Source organism: Carcharodon carcharias, chromosome 17 (genome assembly GCF_017639515.1).
Source record: "Carcharodon carcharias isolate sCarCar2 chromosome 17, sCarCar2.pri, whole genome shotgun sequence".
NCBI classification, from domain to species: domain Eukaryota; kingdom Metazoa; phylum Chordata; class Chondrichthyes; order Lamniformes; family Lamnidae; genus Carcharodon; species Carcharodon carcharias.
This window is the reverse complement of record NC_054483.1, coordinates 12,930,942-12,946,018: the sequence shown is the minus strand read 5'-3', so window position 1 is coordinate 12,946,018 and position 15,077 is coordinate 12,930,942. Positions and strand designations below refer to the sequence as shown.

The 15,077-nt window shown below is 40.5% G+C and overlaps 1 protein-coding gene across 1 annotated transcript in view; it reads left to right on the top strand.

The window, feature by feature from the left end:
* The window catches only part of slc4a5a (solute carrier family 4 member 5a), a 78,164-nt gene extending 63,408 nt beyond the window's left edge, over positions 1-14,756 (top strand). Inside the window, exons 23-25 of the mRNA XM_041209921.1 lie at positions 1,060-1,221; positions 12,145-12,215; positions 13,749-14,756. Of these exons, the coding sequence (XP_041065855.1) occupies positions 1,060-1,221; positions 12,145-12,215; positions 13,749-13,914 (399 nt within the window). The 3' untranslated portion in view covers positions 13,915-14,756. The remainder of the gene's footprint in view (positions 1-1,059; positions 1,222-12,144; positions 12,216-13,748) is intronic.
* Positions 14,757-15,077: the final 321 nt, after the last annotated feature.

The following is a 15,077-nucleotide window of genomic DNA, read 5'->3' as shown; positions in this document are numbered from 1 at the left end:
AGATATATACTTGAAAAGGGAAAAATCTTCAGGACTGTGAGAAAAGTGCAGAGGAATGGGACAAACTGGAAAGCTCTTTGAAAGAGCTGGCACAGATATGACGGGCCAAATGGCCACTTTTTGTGCTGTATGATTCTACAAAGTAGAACTGGTTCTAATTCTATCACCTCACTGTGCTCTCACACATGCAATGTTACTTACTTTCAAACATATTTTTACTGTCTACATTGCTGCATAACAGTAACTATACTTAAAAAGCGATTCATTGGTTGTGAGGAAGCAGTGGGGTATCCCAAGGACATGATAAGGTGCCATGTAAACTCACATAGTTGTATTCTTAACAGTACTTTGTTAGACAAAAAAATTGGACTCTTCCTCTCTATCCTAAATAGGTGTGAATGTGTACCAAGTGAATGTTTCCCTTTGCAGTTGAGCTCGAGTGGAAGATTTTGATGTTATGGTTTGATTCTACAATTTGATATGCAATTTGCTTCTTTCCATTTATCATGGACATCTTTGCTAGGAATATCTGCAAGAGCCTTGTTCTAATCTCCAGAGCTGAAGGGGACTGGGGACTATATGATTACTGTTAAGAAAAGCTGTGGTGGTGAGGGGCAAGACCTCACATATAGCAAGGTTTAGAAGTCTTCTGCAGCAGCTGACAGGTGGCACACGATGTTAAATAAACCCATGTGTTGCATGACTAAACAGCCAGAGCCAAGAATATACCTTCCATTAACCAAGAGGTAAATTCAGAAACCACTGAAACCCAAAGCTACAGGCTCCAACAGGCCACAATACTCATGTGCGCCATCATGAACAGCCTCTTGCTGTCTTTGTATGTCACATCTCACCAACACACTTCTGTAAGCTTTTCAGCTTTGCTTTTAGGAATTAGAACGTGACAGCAAAGTGGGGAAAAATACTGATTTTCCAACCTGTAAAAGTTAACTCTTTGCAAATTCTGTGATTCGTGTCAATTTACTTCTGCAGTTTGTAAAAGTTTTGCACAGGTGTTCACCTGCAAAGTCTTCTTGCTTATTTCCATCAACATGCTAGATCCTTGCTCTCATTCTTGTGCGGAAGCTCTTGGACTTCGTTTTCTCCCAGCATGACCTCGCTTGGTTAGATGATATCTTACCTGAAAAAGACAAAAAGGAAGAAGATAAGAAGAAAAGAAAATTGAAGACCAAAGACCAAGACAGGGACAGCATAGATGAGGTAAGCAAAGCAGCTACAATGAAACACACACCATTTCACCATTTGATTTACGCTTCATTCTTAATGTAGTTTTCACCCACTGTGATGAACAGGTTCAAAACCAGAAACAAGCAGTTAGAAGCTTTGACAATAAATCACACAGCTACCGCACTACCAATTACATGATCGTTCATCCACTGGAGTTAGTAACAGCATCTGAAACTTTCAGGGCAGGGATTCAGATCTTGCCCAGGCTGATCAGATTGGAGTTCTCTAAAGTCAGTTAGGGTACACACTAAAATTAGCTTGGCTAGTGGGATCTATAAAACCACCAAACTTTCTGGGTTCAATTTCCCAACACAGCTCTCACTGTTGGCTAGGATAGATGTAATACCCTGTGCTGTGGCAAGGTGCAGCTGCATCATGGATATACTGTATCAGTATACTGGTGAAGCATTGGTGTCATTCTGATTGAGCTATAGTCTTTCCCTTGGTAATTATTGCTCTGTCCCACACACTCAGCCAAAGGATGAGCTCAGACATCTGCTTGTACACTGAAGGATGAGTAAGGGAAGAGGCAGAGAATCCTCGATTGGGACATTTCAAGCAACTCCCATGCCCTGCACCCACCACCCCCCCAGAACCTCAGCCAACAACCCCCTGGTGTAGAATGCCAGCACCACACACTACCACGTGAATACGCAATGCACAACTACACAAGAGACAATTGTATGAGCTGTTGTTTCCATCAGGGAGTGACATTCACAGGGAGCAATGTATTGTGATATCATACAGTAATGTCAAAACACACTGCAGATTGGTTAAACCAAACAAAGGCAGACAAGTTATTTAAAAAATTGATAGTTTGAGGTTATTGATGGACAAATAGAACAAATGCCAGAAAAAGTATCTAAATGGCCAAACATTCTTGTGTCCTTTTACAATATTCAAGACATGATTTGGTGAAATTGAAGCAAAGTTTTAAATCTCAGAAAAGCTCAGGGAATGGTGGAGGTTGTACTGGTGGAGTTGGAGGGAAAAGGATAAAGCAGATGGTGGGGATCTTGACTATATTTAACCTAAGCTGTGGAACTGACTTGCATAGGATGTACTAACCTAACAATTCTTCCATTCGAATGTTGACACTTCCTTGATTCAGTGGCACCATGCCTTGTCCGAAGTAACTATTGGCTGGACAGCGGACTCGATTACAGCCAAGCTCAATGCTCTTCTTATCCATTGCCCACACTTTCTGTCAGAATTGCAAGGATACTGATGAGAAACAGCAAATATCACTTGCCCACGAGAAACTGAACCCAATTAGTGTTGTCCTTATTTCATCACAGATCAGGATAAATCTTGGCACCCTGTATCTGAACGTTAATAATATATCCACAATGCCTCTACTTAATAATTCAGAGAACTCAACATTGTTATTTTAATTGGCATCATAGCAGTAGACATTGGATTTTATTTCTGACACTATCTACTATAAGCTCAGGCACGCATGCCACAAGTACAATAAATGCTCCTGTCAATTCAGGAGTTAAAATCTGTTATAATAACAATAGTAGCCAGTGCTACCAATGACTGGTCAACACTGAATGTCGGTTAAATAACCAGGTCACCTCCAGAAAGTGCCAATGGCTTTGGCCGGATGAATGCCTGGACGAAGGAGCCTTGATGAAGGAAACTTCAACAAAAGGTGGATGAGCTAACCCTTGAATTAGCCATGACACCCACAGTCTCTAAACTCTGCTGAAGAGATCAAGTCAATGAAAGAACAACTGTGGACACAACATCAAGGTTCAGGTCCTGCCTTATAAAGAGGTAGTGGACAGTCACAATGGCAATGATGCTGCTGTTAGTATACCCACTGTCAATTTTAATCTCTGGATGCATCATCATTCTATACATTTAGGAAACACAGTATTCATTGCTTAGTGCAAATCACGTGGAGTGTACTTGCAGTCAACATTTGTTTAAACACAGTTAAATCTGAATATCTTCCCATGAATTATCAGTGTTTATAGTCAAACAATGGAGGTCTAGTGGCACTCTGGGCCATAAGGTCTGGGATCAAGGATTTGTTGGAAAATTCATGATGTGGTTCAACAGGCTGATCATCACCACCTCCCCACCAAAATTCACCAAAAAGGGGGAAAAAAAGTGGGTATACACTTAAAAATAGTTCAACAATATTAAATTAAACCCTGGATTCATTTGAAAGGAGGAATCTGAATCTTTTAACTTCATTTCTGTAATTATTCCTGGGAATCCATTAGTTTCTATGTAATCATCTCAACTGGATTCCTGTCTTGAGGGAGGAAATTGCTTCTTGCAAGATTCAATCCAGCATCACTTGTATTACAGTGCACTCTGCTGTTCTCGGACCAGCATTACATCAAAAGCAAAAGCTGACAGCTTATTCATAAAATTATTCTGTCCATCACTTAAAACTGATGTATTAGAAAGAAGCTATTGAAGCATTTCTCCTCCCCAGCAGGACAACAATTTGCATTTATATGGCACCTTGAACACAGTAAATTATCCCAAGATGCTTCACAGAAGCATAACCAGACAATAATTGACACCGAGCTAAAGGCAGTATGACAGCAGGCCACCAAAAGCTTAGTCAAAGAGATCAATCTTAAGGAGCATCTTAAAGATGGAGGGAGAAGTGAGGGGGAGTGGTTTAGGACACTGTCAGCTCTCCACAACCTCACACAAGTCATCAGTTTTGATCATTCAATCTTGGTGTTGGGTATTATCAGATTATTTTCCATGAGCACATCATAGCTCATACTTATTTTGTCCTCACATGACATGCACATATATGAATTCCTCAGCACAGCCACTGGTAAACCTCAGGCAGTCTTTTCCCCTCTGCTCACCTACGACAGTGTACATGCACCTCTTCCAACAAAAAGCCTGGGATCTTCCTGATCTGTACAGGAAATCCTGATTTCACTGAAATTTAAAATCTATTCATGCATTACCTGGAAAAACGGAAGCTGTCACGCAGAACGTTACAGAAATAAAATAATATAATTAACAAAATGTTCACAGCGGGTGAAAGGATTCCAGTTGGTGACCTGAAGCCCAGCTCTGGATCATGTCACAGCATGGTCTTTAGTTACAAAATGGTCCCAGTCAGTTTGAAGAAAAACAGTAGAATATGAGGAAAAACTGGAGGGAGATGTGCAAAAAGTAGGACTAAATAGATCGTTCTTTGAAAGATCTGGTGCAGATTCGATGGGCCAAATGGCCTTCTGCTGTGTTGCACTATTCCAAGATTCTATGAAATTGGGGCTCTTTTCATTGAAACAAAAATAAAGAAAAGTCTTTCATCTATTTAGCACAATTCACAACTTCAGCACCTTGCAAAACACTTTATAACTAATCAAGTAGTTTTGAAGTGTAATCATTTTTATAAAGTAGGAAATAAGGTGGCTAATTTGCACACACAGTAAGTTTCTCATATAGCAATGTGATAAGCAGATTTTTATGGACTGGGATTAGTACTGGCCAGGACACTGGGGAGAATTCCCTTGTTCTTCCTTGAATAGTGCCATGGAGTTTTTATGTGCACCTGAGAGACAGTCAAAGCCTTGGTTTAACATTTCATTGAAGAAAAACGGCACTTCTGACAGTGCAGCACTCCCTCAGTACTGAACTGGAGCATCTGCTTAGATTTTGTGCTCATGTCTCTGGCAGAAGGATAAGAGGAGAATTGATAACAATGTTCAGGATCTTGAGGGGATTTCATAAAGAAAATCTGGAAGACTTATTTCCACTGATCAGTGAGTCAGTAACTAAAGGCCAGGAATTCACGATCATTAAAAGAATGAAGGGATACATACGAATGTATGAAATAGGAGCAGAAGTAGGCCAATCAGCCCCTTGAGCCTGCTCACCATTCAATAAGGTCACGGCTGATCTGCTTGTGTTTCAAATTCCACATTCCCATCTGCCCCCAATAACCTTTGATTCCCTTGCCTAGCAAGAATCTATCTACCACCACCTTAAAAATATTTAATGACTCTGCCTTCACTGCCTTCTAAGGCAGAGAGTTCCCAAGTCGCACAACCTTCAGAGAAAAAAATTCTCCTCATCTCTGTCCTAAAAGGGACAGGTCCTAATTTTAAAACAGTGCCCCCTCTCGTTCTGGACTCAACTACAAGAGGGAACCATCCTTTCCAATCCACCTTGTTGAGACCATTCAGGATCGTATATACTTCAATCAAGTCATTCCTCACTCTTCTAACTTCCAGTGGAATCAAGCCCAAGTTTGTCCAACCTTTCCTCATAAAACAACCTGCTCATAGATAGATAGATCTTTTAAGAAGGGAGTTACTAGATCAGTGCTGGAAGCAGAATTCATAATTGTTTTCAAGATGAAAGTGAATGATATTTGAAAAAGGACAAATTTAAAAGAGATAAAAGCAGGAGAACAGAAAAAAAAGTGAACAGTTCTTTCTGACAGCCCGAACAGAGGTGACAGCCAAATAATTCCTTCCTGCAATACAAAAATTAATGATACTATGATGCATCTGTGTTCAGCGCTCATCCACATGAAGATGTTCGACCAACTGTTCTGTTTGTTTTCTCATCCATTCCAACATCTGTCTCAGCAAGGTGGTTTCCAGCCCAGGATACGAAGAGCTTCCATTCTGAAAATTATTTGCAGAAAGGTCCTGGGCAGTTCTGGTGAATTGACAACTGTTTTGAGTGTCAGGTTTTCACAAAGCATATTTTGAAGATGTCCGTTCCTGTTCCTTCAGACTTCGATTTGGCTCAAATTGTAACTACATCTTAAACTCAAATATTTATATTGCACTTAAGTCAATATATTGGTGAGTCCTTACTTGCGTGCACTGATCAGAACTTCTTATTTGACCACAATTTAAATCAATGCATGACCATTGCTCATCCGAAGCCCAGCAAGCAGGCAGGTGATATACTCCAAGGCTGAAATCTCACCATTCTCCCTCCCACCCAAGCAATGCTATCCATTAATGTCTGCTGTACAACACTGATTCACAGATCCAAAATTTATGTGAAAGAAAATTAACTTCCGAATCCTCCTTATTCTTCACAGGATTACCTGTAGCCCATCTCATTTTCAAATCAGATACAGAGTACCCTGAACTTAACAGGCCCTAACAAGGCATAGCTTAGTCCGAGTGCACTGTTGATTCAAGATTTTTCAGGGTGACAATTAGAATCACGCAATATCTCGATGGGTGAACTGATGGTGAAAGCTGCAAGTGAAAATCAGTCCTTGGTGTTTACAAAGTTGATTAACCTCAGTGAAAGATTCTACAGTTAGCCTTCACCTTCTTTGGCTAAGAAAAAGAATAGCGGCCAAATTCCCTAACCTAACTGGTGCTTAATAGTCTCTGCTGGCAGTACATCCATCAAATAATGTTAATCTAATATTTTTTTCAAGGCAATCACTGAGGTTCGGACTTACATGTCAAGAGCACCACTTCCACAAGATTCCTGGAGCCTGACTTCACAATTGAAATCATTGGCATAGCACGAGTTGCTCCATTTTGGGATAGAAGCAAAATTAGAAAGGAGAAAAAAAAGTATAAAATCAGAGGGCAAGTTGGATGAGAACTTGTACTGGAAAACATACATACTAGAAACACCCAGATGCAATATGAAAGGTGACCAAATGACAACACAAAAAATCAAAGCTGAAGGTTTGATCATCTTCCAAACCTGAAATGAGACTTGCTTGCAGAGCCATTCTGTACATCTCATACCATAAGGCATCAACTTGCAATCTGAAGAATAACAGGTACAAGACTGGCCTTCCACTATATGATAGCACAGTAGCTTGGCAGATCAATGGTCTGATTATTGGGACTTTCTACTCTGTAAATTTTTTTTTATACATTCATGGGATGTGGTCATTGCTGGCCAGGCCAGCATTTATTACCCATCCCTAGTTGTCCTAGTTCAGGACGCATTTAAGAGTCAACCACATTGCTGTGGGTCTGGAGTCATGTGTAGGACAGACCAGGTAAGGATGCCAGATGACAATTGACAATGGCTTCATGGTCTTTTAATTCCTGATTTTTATTGAATTCACCATCTGCCATGGCGGGATTCAAACCCGGAGCATTACCCTGGGTCTCTGGATTACTAGTCCGGTGACAATATCACTATGCCAGTTCACTTTGTTGTCAGATTCAGAATAACAATGCTGCATCTATTAAAATCCTAAACCTTCTGCCTGAAATTCTAGGTTTCCTTCCAGCCCAAGACTCGCAATCCCTCAGTGCCAGTAAAGATTCCAATGGAACAAATTGAACCACAGAAAAATGGCTCGCAGGGTCCTGCTAGTGAGTAAAGTTCTCAACAACAGCTGCTTGTTTTAAATATCTTAACTGGATACTCAACTAATCAACTAGTCTCTTCCACGCTTTTAAAGTCAATAACCACTTTCATTAAAATCATTTAACAAGTTAATCTTCTCTACTCCGCTTTAACAATTGAAGCTTGAAGCGCACTCACTTCATTATTGGTATTCTTGGCTGATTTTAGCTATTTCATTACCCTCTTCATTTCCCCAACTTCCTCTTTTGTCCACTCTAGCTCCACAGACTATTTGCCAAAGTGATCAGTTTTCCCCTGTGGAGCTCTGAACTACTAAAGCTAATTGTTGTGGCCAAGTATCACCATGGCTGGGGTCAACTACCTGGATATTGCTTCCACAAATCTAGCAGGCAGCATTGGAAATCTCGTCTTTTATCTTGGTGTTAGTTAGTGACAGTTGTCACTCAATTTTTAAAGGCATTAACTGCAAAGAACAGTTTAAGTGAATAAAAACTTGATGGCTTCTTGAATAATACATTTCTTAAATACACCAGTTCACCTCAGATAATAAAGAACAAACTTTGCCTGTTCGATCACGACATGAAGACTTTACTGTATTTCATAAATGCAATCATTATTTTGTTGAGAATACTAAGATTTCTTTAAAAGTTCTGTAGTGACCTGCAGCTTGGTGAGCTGTGAAATAGTGCACAAGGAAAACAGGTAGAAAAACTGGTTCGCTGTAGCAAACCAAATTGACGCAGGCCTCTATAATAATCATGTGATACTTGTCCCTGCAAGACTTTCTTCAACAAAGATATCAGAACCAGCTCTTGAAATCTGTCAGAAGCACAGATATGCATCAAGCCTTTACTTGCTTATCTTTTTGTCAGATTGTCACAGTTCTGGATTTCAGACTCTTCAGCGTTATTCCAGGGTTCAAAAAGAACCTTATTATCTCACCAAGGCTTTCTAGCAGGAAGATAAATTTACTCCGCCATTCACTTTTATGCTGGTGACTCCACTAAAACAACTCACATTTACATAATGTAGTAAAACGTCCTAAGGTGCTTCACAGGAGTGAAGATTGACACTGAGGGCAGATGACCAAGACTTGATCAAAGGGAGGGATTTTACAGAGTGTCTTAAAGGTAGAAAGAGAGGTAACTAGGTGGACAGGTTTAGGAAGAGAATTTCAGAGCTTAGGTCCTTGACAACTGAAGGCATGGCTGCCAATGGTGAAATGATTTGTGTTCAAGAGACCAGTTTTGGAGATGCACAGATATCTCAAAGGGTTGTGCAGCTGGAGGAGATTGCAGAGATAGAAAGGGACAAGACCATGGAGAGATTTGAAAAAGAAAATGAGAATTTTAACATCGAGACGTTACTCAACCAGAAGTCATTGTGAGTCAGCTAGCACAGGGGTGCTGTGGCAAGCTAGGAGATAGGCAGCAGAATTTTGAACTCACGTGTATGGAGGGTGGAAAGTGGGACTCAATTAACTGCTTTTAGTTCCGTTTGCCTCTAGCTTTTCTCGCTCACTTTCCAGAACCACTTTATTCAACTCAGGATCATGGGGAGTCAGAGTCTATCCCAACAGACTATGGGCACTAAGCGGGCACGCCCAGGACGCAACACCAGTCCATCACAGAGTGGACACAGAAACACACACACACACACACATACACACAGGGGCAATTTAACCATACCCAATCCACCTTTTTTGGACACCAGGAGGAAACCGGAGGATCGGGCCAGCTTTTCTCTTTAATTGATATTTCTGCAGTCATTTCACTCTGTTCTTCTTAAACTCCAGTGTCAAAACCAAGGCTCTTAGTAAACTCATCCTTTCCCAGCAGCTCTAGATGCTTATCAGTCTTTCTAGTGCCACCTAGTCATTACTTGCTCATTTATCTCATTTTCTTTTCTGCTGCTTTTCACTTGTACCATGCTGTAGGTTTCAGTTTGAAGGATAACTTAGTGTGGAGCAAATCAACGGCTTGTTTCATTGTGAGTTATCCTTGAGAGTGACAGAGCATTTTCCTTTTGGAATAACACAGGAACTGCTTGAAATGCTGAGTCAGCATCTTAAAAATAGGTTGGCATGCTGGGTGGGACCCTTCACCACAACAGTTTCACCTGAACTGTTCTTTCAGATGCTTGCTGTGTAGTTCCAGCATTTGAGTGTTTTCCATGTTCTCTTTATTAAGATTCTAGCCTGAGACTGATCCACCCGGAGGCTGAAAAGAGCAGGAGAGGTAACAATGTAAATGAAGAGGTTTCGATAAAGTGACACTGAATGTATTTATCTCTCCTACTTTATTTTTGTCTTTTGCTGAGAGAAAGAATGAAACAGATAGAACAGGGTGTGGGTGGTGGCCTCTGCTAACCTAGGTCAAGAGCATCCCAACGCAATTGATTATATTTTTACAAAGGTAAAACACTGCAGATGTGAAAAAATTGAAACATAAACAGGAAGTGCTGGAAGTATTCAACAGGTCAGAGAGCATCTGTGGGGAAAGAACAGTTAATGTTTCAGGTTGATGACCTCTCAACAGAACTGGATCAAGTTGGACATGCAGCTAATTTTAAGCCAGAGACAGAGAAAGCTGAGAGGGGAGGAAAGAACAAAAAGCAAAGTTTGAGATAGGGTGGAAGACAGGAGAGATTGAATGACAAATGGAATAATGGTGCAAAGACAAAGGGGATGGTAATGGAACAAGGAAAGAAACAAAAGGTGGTTTAGAGGAGGTGCATAGGGGACTAACAGCTTCGGTTCAAATAAATGGGAGCAATGGTTATCATCTGAAATTGTTTAACTCAATGTTGCATCCAAAAAGTTGGAAAGTGCCAAATCTAAAGATGACATTCTGGTCCTCGAGCTTCCATTATGTTTTATTGGTAGAAGGTTGAGGACAGAGATATCAGATTGGGAGCAGGGTGGAGAATTAAAATGGCAGGTGGCTGAGAGTGATCACCCAATCTGCATTTGGCCTCCCCAGTGTAGAGGAGACTGCACCTTGAGCAGTGAAAGCAGTATATGAAATTGAAAGTAGTACAAGTAAATTGTAGTTTCACCTGAAAAATGTGCCAGATGTAACAGGTTTCAAGCAAACTCAGACAGGGAAAATGCCTTTGCTGAACTCTGCTGTCCTGGAACTTGCCTCCCCTCTGCCCTTTCCATGCCTCTGTAATAACTTAAAACCTGTTACATCTCTAACTGATCAGGCAGAGTGCAGTTAAGAATCATCCATATATAAAAACAAAAATAAAAACAAAAAAACTGCGGATGCTGGAAATCCAAAACAAAAACAGAATTACCTAGAAAAACTCAGCAGATCTGGCAGCATCGGCGGAGAAGAAAAGAGTTGACGTTTCGAGTCCTCATGACCCTTCAACAGAACTGAGTGAATCCAAGGAAGGGGTGAAATATAAGCTGGTTTAAGGTGTGTGTGTGTGTGTGGGGGGGGGGGGGGGGGGGAAGAGGGGGTGGTTTGGGTGGGGGGAGAGAAGTGGAGGGGGGGTGTGGTTGTAGGGACAAACAAGCAGTGATAAAAGCAGATCATCAAAAGATGTCACAGACAACAGAACAAAAGAACACATAGGTGTTAAAGTTGGTGATATTATCTAAACGAATGTGCTAATTAAGAATGGATGGTAGGCACTCAAGGTATAGCTCTAGTGGGGGTTGGGGGAGCATAAAAGATTTAAAAATATTTAAAAATAATGGAAATAGTTGGGAAAAAAAAATCTATATAATTTATTGGAAAAAACAAAAGGAAGGGGGAAGAAACAGAAAGGGGGTGGGGATGGAGGAGGGGGCTCAAGACCTAAAGTTGTTGAACTCAATATTCAGTCCGGAAGGCTGTAAAGTGCCTAGTCGGAAGGTGAGGTGTTGTTCCTCCAGTTTGCGTTGGGCTTCACTGGAACAATGCAGCAAGCCAAGGACAGACATCATACATGATGGTTTGGTGCTGAAGTCCCACATAGGCCCAGAGCAGGTAAAGTCAGCAGGTTTCCCTCCTCTGTATCACTGTAGGAACATTGTTGGGTGAAGCCATGCCTTGCCAGAGAGAGGGACCAGGATTTGCTTTTCTGATATCTCTCATGTGCCAATTTTCGACAGAGCACAACTTAGTGATTTACAAAATGTTCCACATTAAACTTTAGATAGAAGGCCTGTCTCAGTGTCCATTCCTTTCTAACCTTTCCCTGCCACATCAGTCATTTCATCAAATTATTTTTCATATCGGTCCTGGCCATGATCGACACCCTAGCTTTTCACCCTCAACTCAGATGATAGCAGAGAAATGACATCATGGGTAGCAAACATCCTTTACCTCAAACCAGGAATTTCCCATCTACATGACTTTTGTCAGTTTGCATGAGTACAGGGCATCTTGCTGAACCTGCTGAGTGTTAAATGGCTGCAGTTCAAGGCATTGATTCTCCATAAAGCAAGAAAGTCAGCTGATTTTGCCAGTTCAAGGGATTTCACTTTTCTCCATGGTGCCGTTGGATATCTCAATGCAACCACGCCAAGTTGAGAGGTACAATTTGGAGTCTGTTTAATATCTTTACTTCACCTGAATTGTGAATGTGATTGATTACCAGGAGAAAGGTCCTCTAGCTGGAGCTATGCAAGCTGAAAAGTCATCATACAACTCCGATTCACTCGACCGCAGGTACTCACTGATCTTTTTATTTCTTTTTACAAGATAAAATATTGCCAAAATTCCAGATCTGAGTGCACCATTTTGCATTGAGTAGCTTCCTGTTTAGATTGTATTCCTCTGTGTGGTCTAAGTGCAGAACAGAGAAGTAATAAAGTTGTTTTAATTGCTTGTATTACAGTAAAAATGTTGATGTTTACCTAAGTAACAGTGACTGTATTTCAAAAATAGTTCATTGGTCAAGAACAATGATGGAACTCTGGGTTTATTCACAAGAAGTATAGAATATAAAATATTGACTGTATTTGTTAGGTAAGTATATTAAGGGATATAGAACCAAGGTGTATAAATGGACTTGCGGTAGATCAGGAACAATCTAATTGAATGGTGGAACAGGTTCTAGGAACTGAATGACCTTCCCGCTCCTAAAAGCCAAGAGGTAATGATAAGTCTACATAAAACCTTAAGACGACTTCAGCATGAGGAGGGTGTGCAGTATTAGGCTCTACACCATAGGATGGATGTTGAGGCTTTAGAGCACAAAGCATATTCACGAGCAGGCTGACTGGTATGAGGAAATACATTTAAGAAGGAAGAGCATTTTTTGCTAGTTTAACACCGATTGCTGCACAGTAATTTTGGAAGCATTTATAACAATGAAAAGATACAACAAGGTAGATAGAAGTAGAAAAATGCTGGAAACACTCAGCGGGTCAGGCAGCATCGGTGAAGAAACAAAGTTATAATTTCAGATGGATGACCTATCATCAGAACTGGAAGATGTTAGAGGTTTAACAGCCTTTAGACAAACGTGTGAACTGTGAGTACCATCAAGCTAATAATTTGCATTTACATTACGATACTTTAAATGTAGAAGAACATCCCAAAGTTCTTCATAGAGGCATAATCAACCAGGTTCTTCGTAGCCCAAGCTGATCCAGTCTACATACCTTATTCAGCAAACATTGCTAGATCTGGAGTGAGAGCTCAAGCTGATTTCTGACCTTGCTGTCACTATATTACGGCTGGCTCTCAAGTTCCTATTGGCTGACACCAGCTCACAGACCACTGATTGATTCAGGGACTTTTTTTTTTTCCAATTCACTCATGGGATGTGGTGTTGCTGGCTAGGCCGGCATTTATTGCCCTTCCCTAATTTCCCCATTACTGAGAGTCTGGAGTCACATTGAGGTCAGCTGAGGATGGCAGATTTACTTCCCTTTAGGGAATTAGTGAACCAGATGGGTTTTTAACAACAATCAGCAATGGTTTCATGGTCATCATCATTTTTAATTCCAGATTTTTTCTTTTTTTTTTAAATTAAAATTTCACCATCTGCCATGGTGGGATTCGAACCCAGGTCCCCAGAGCATCACCCTGGGTCTCTGGAATACTAGTCAGTGACAATAACACCGCCTCCCCACTTGTGCCAGAGTGCCTACTAATACAGCTGTTTGAGGTGATCTCCGTGGCACACTTTAGGGGGGGAAAAAAAGCGTGTAAATGAAAAGAATAACTTTTTCTTCTTTCTAAATCTCTCCACAGTATAACTTTACACCTCAAGATTTCCTGCCCATCTTCCCCTGCTTTCAACTACTCCCGGAATGCCATATGCTCTGTCCCACAGGTCAAGATAGAAATGGAGTCAGATTATGATGACACAGACACTGAAAAGGCTCGGAGAGACACAGGCGGTGAGACTACTTTGTAGCCTGGTCTGCTGGGTCCTGTCAGACACACTTTGTTAGCACATGGACCTCGTGAACTGTTGATGGGCTGACAGATCAGGGCCACAATTTGTGCATGTTAACTCTCTGAGAACTGCACTTTGTCCAGACACAATACCAGACCTGAGTGTCTACCGCAAGTGAAGATTTATATGCATCTATGTTGTCTTTTGCTTGCATGTGTTGTGTAAAATATGTTTTTAAAGGATATTGACATTATTATTAAAGCTTAGGAAACAACAGATAGTGCCAGTCAGACAAGACTGCAGTTTATACCAACAAATTCCAGGAATTAGGAAATTGCTTTGACGCAATTGTAATTTTTAAAGGCAGTTCTCTTTTGAGATTTAACTTTGATGTTGTGAAGAGATTGACCCAGCGTTCATGTAAATGCATCCTTTGCCACCTTCCTGCCTGTAAGCTTTTCTCCTTAAGATCAATGCTGTTGAGAGCAAGTTTTGCTCCATTCATTTTAACAGGATTGCAATTCTGATGAGAACAATTTACTGCTTTTACAAATTGTTTTTAATTATATTGCACAGGGCGTTAAATGGAGGGAACTCAAAGTGTAGGTCAATTAGCTCTTAACCATCTAGTAGCTTTTCAAAAGTTCCTGGACTGTAGATTTTCCATTTGATGTTGGTGGAGCTTATTCCTATTTAAGTGGTACAAAAGCGGGAATACCTGATCAAACTTAATGATTTCTCATGGCAGATTAAGATTGCTCTACAAATGTCAACTATGTATTTCTTTACTTTCCTTAATTTATTTTGTAATTGCTGTATTTGAAATTATCTGTACAAAATAACTATGCATGACAAATTAATGCTGTGACTTTCTTTCTGGCAGTCCATCTTCATGCTAAGAGCACTTCAGACAGTGAAGAATCAAACAAAATAGACCAGAAATATGGTATATGTTCCTACCATTAGGCCTTCAGATACTTCAGGGTTTACTTTCTCCTGAATTTTGTTTAAGAAAAATCAGTTGAAATAACAAGCAAATTTGTGCTTTTTCAATGCAAAAGTGAAACAGGTTTGGAATCAGATTAACTTTTGAGTTCGATCAGCAAAATAATTTTGAAAGAGAAAAAAAAAACTTATGTAAATAATAAAACACTCACCACTGTCCTCCCAAAGGGTACAGC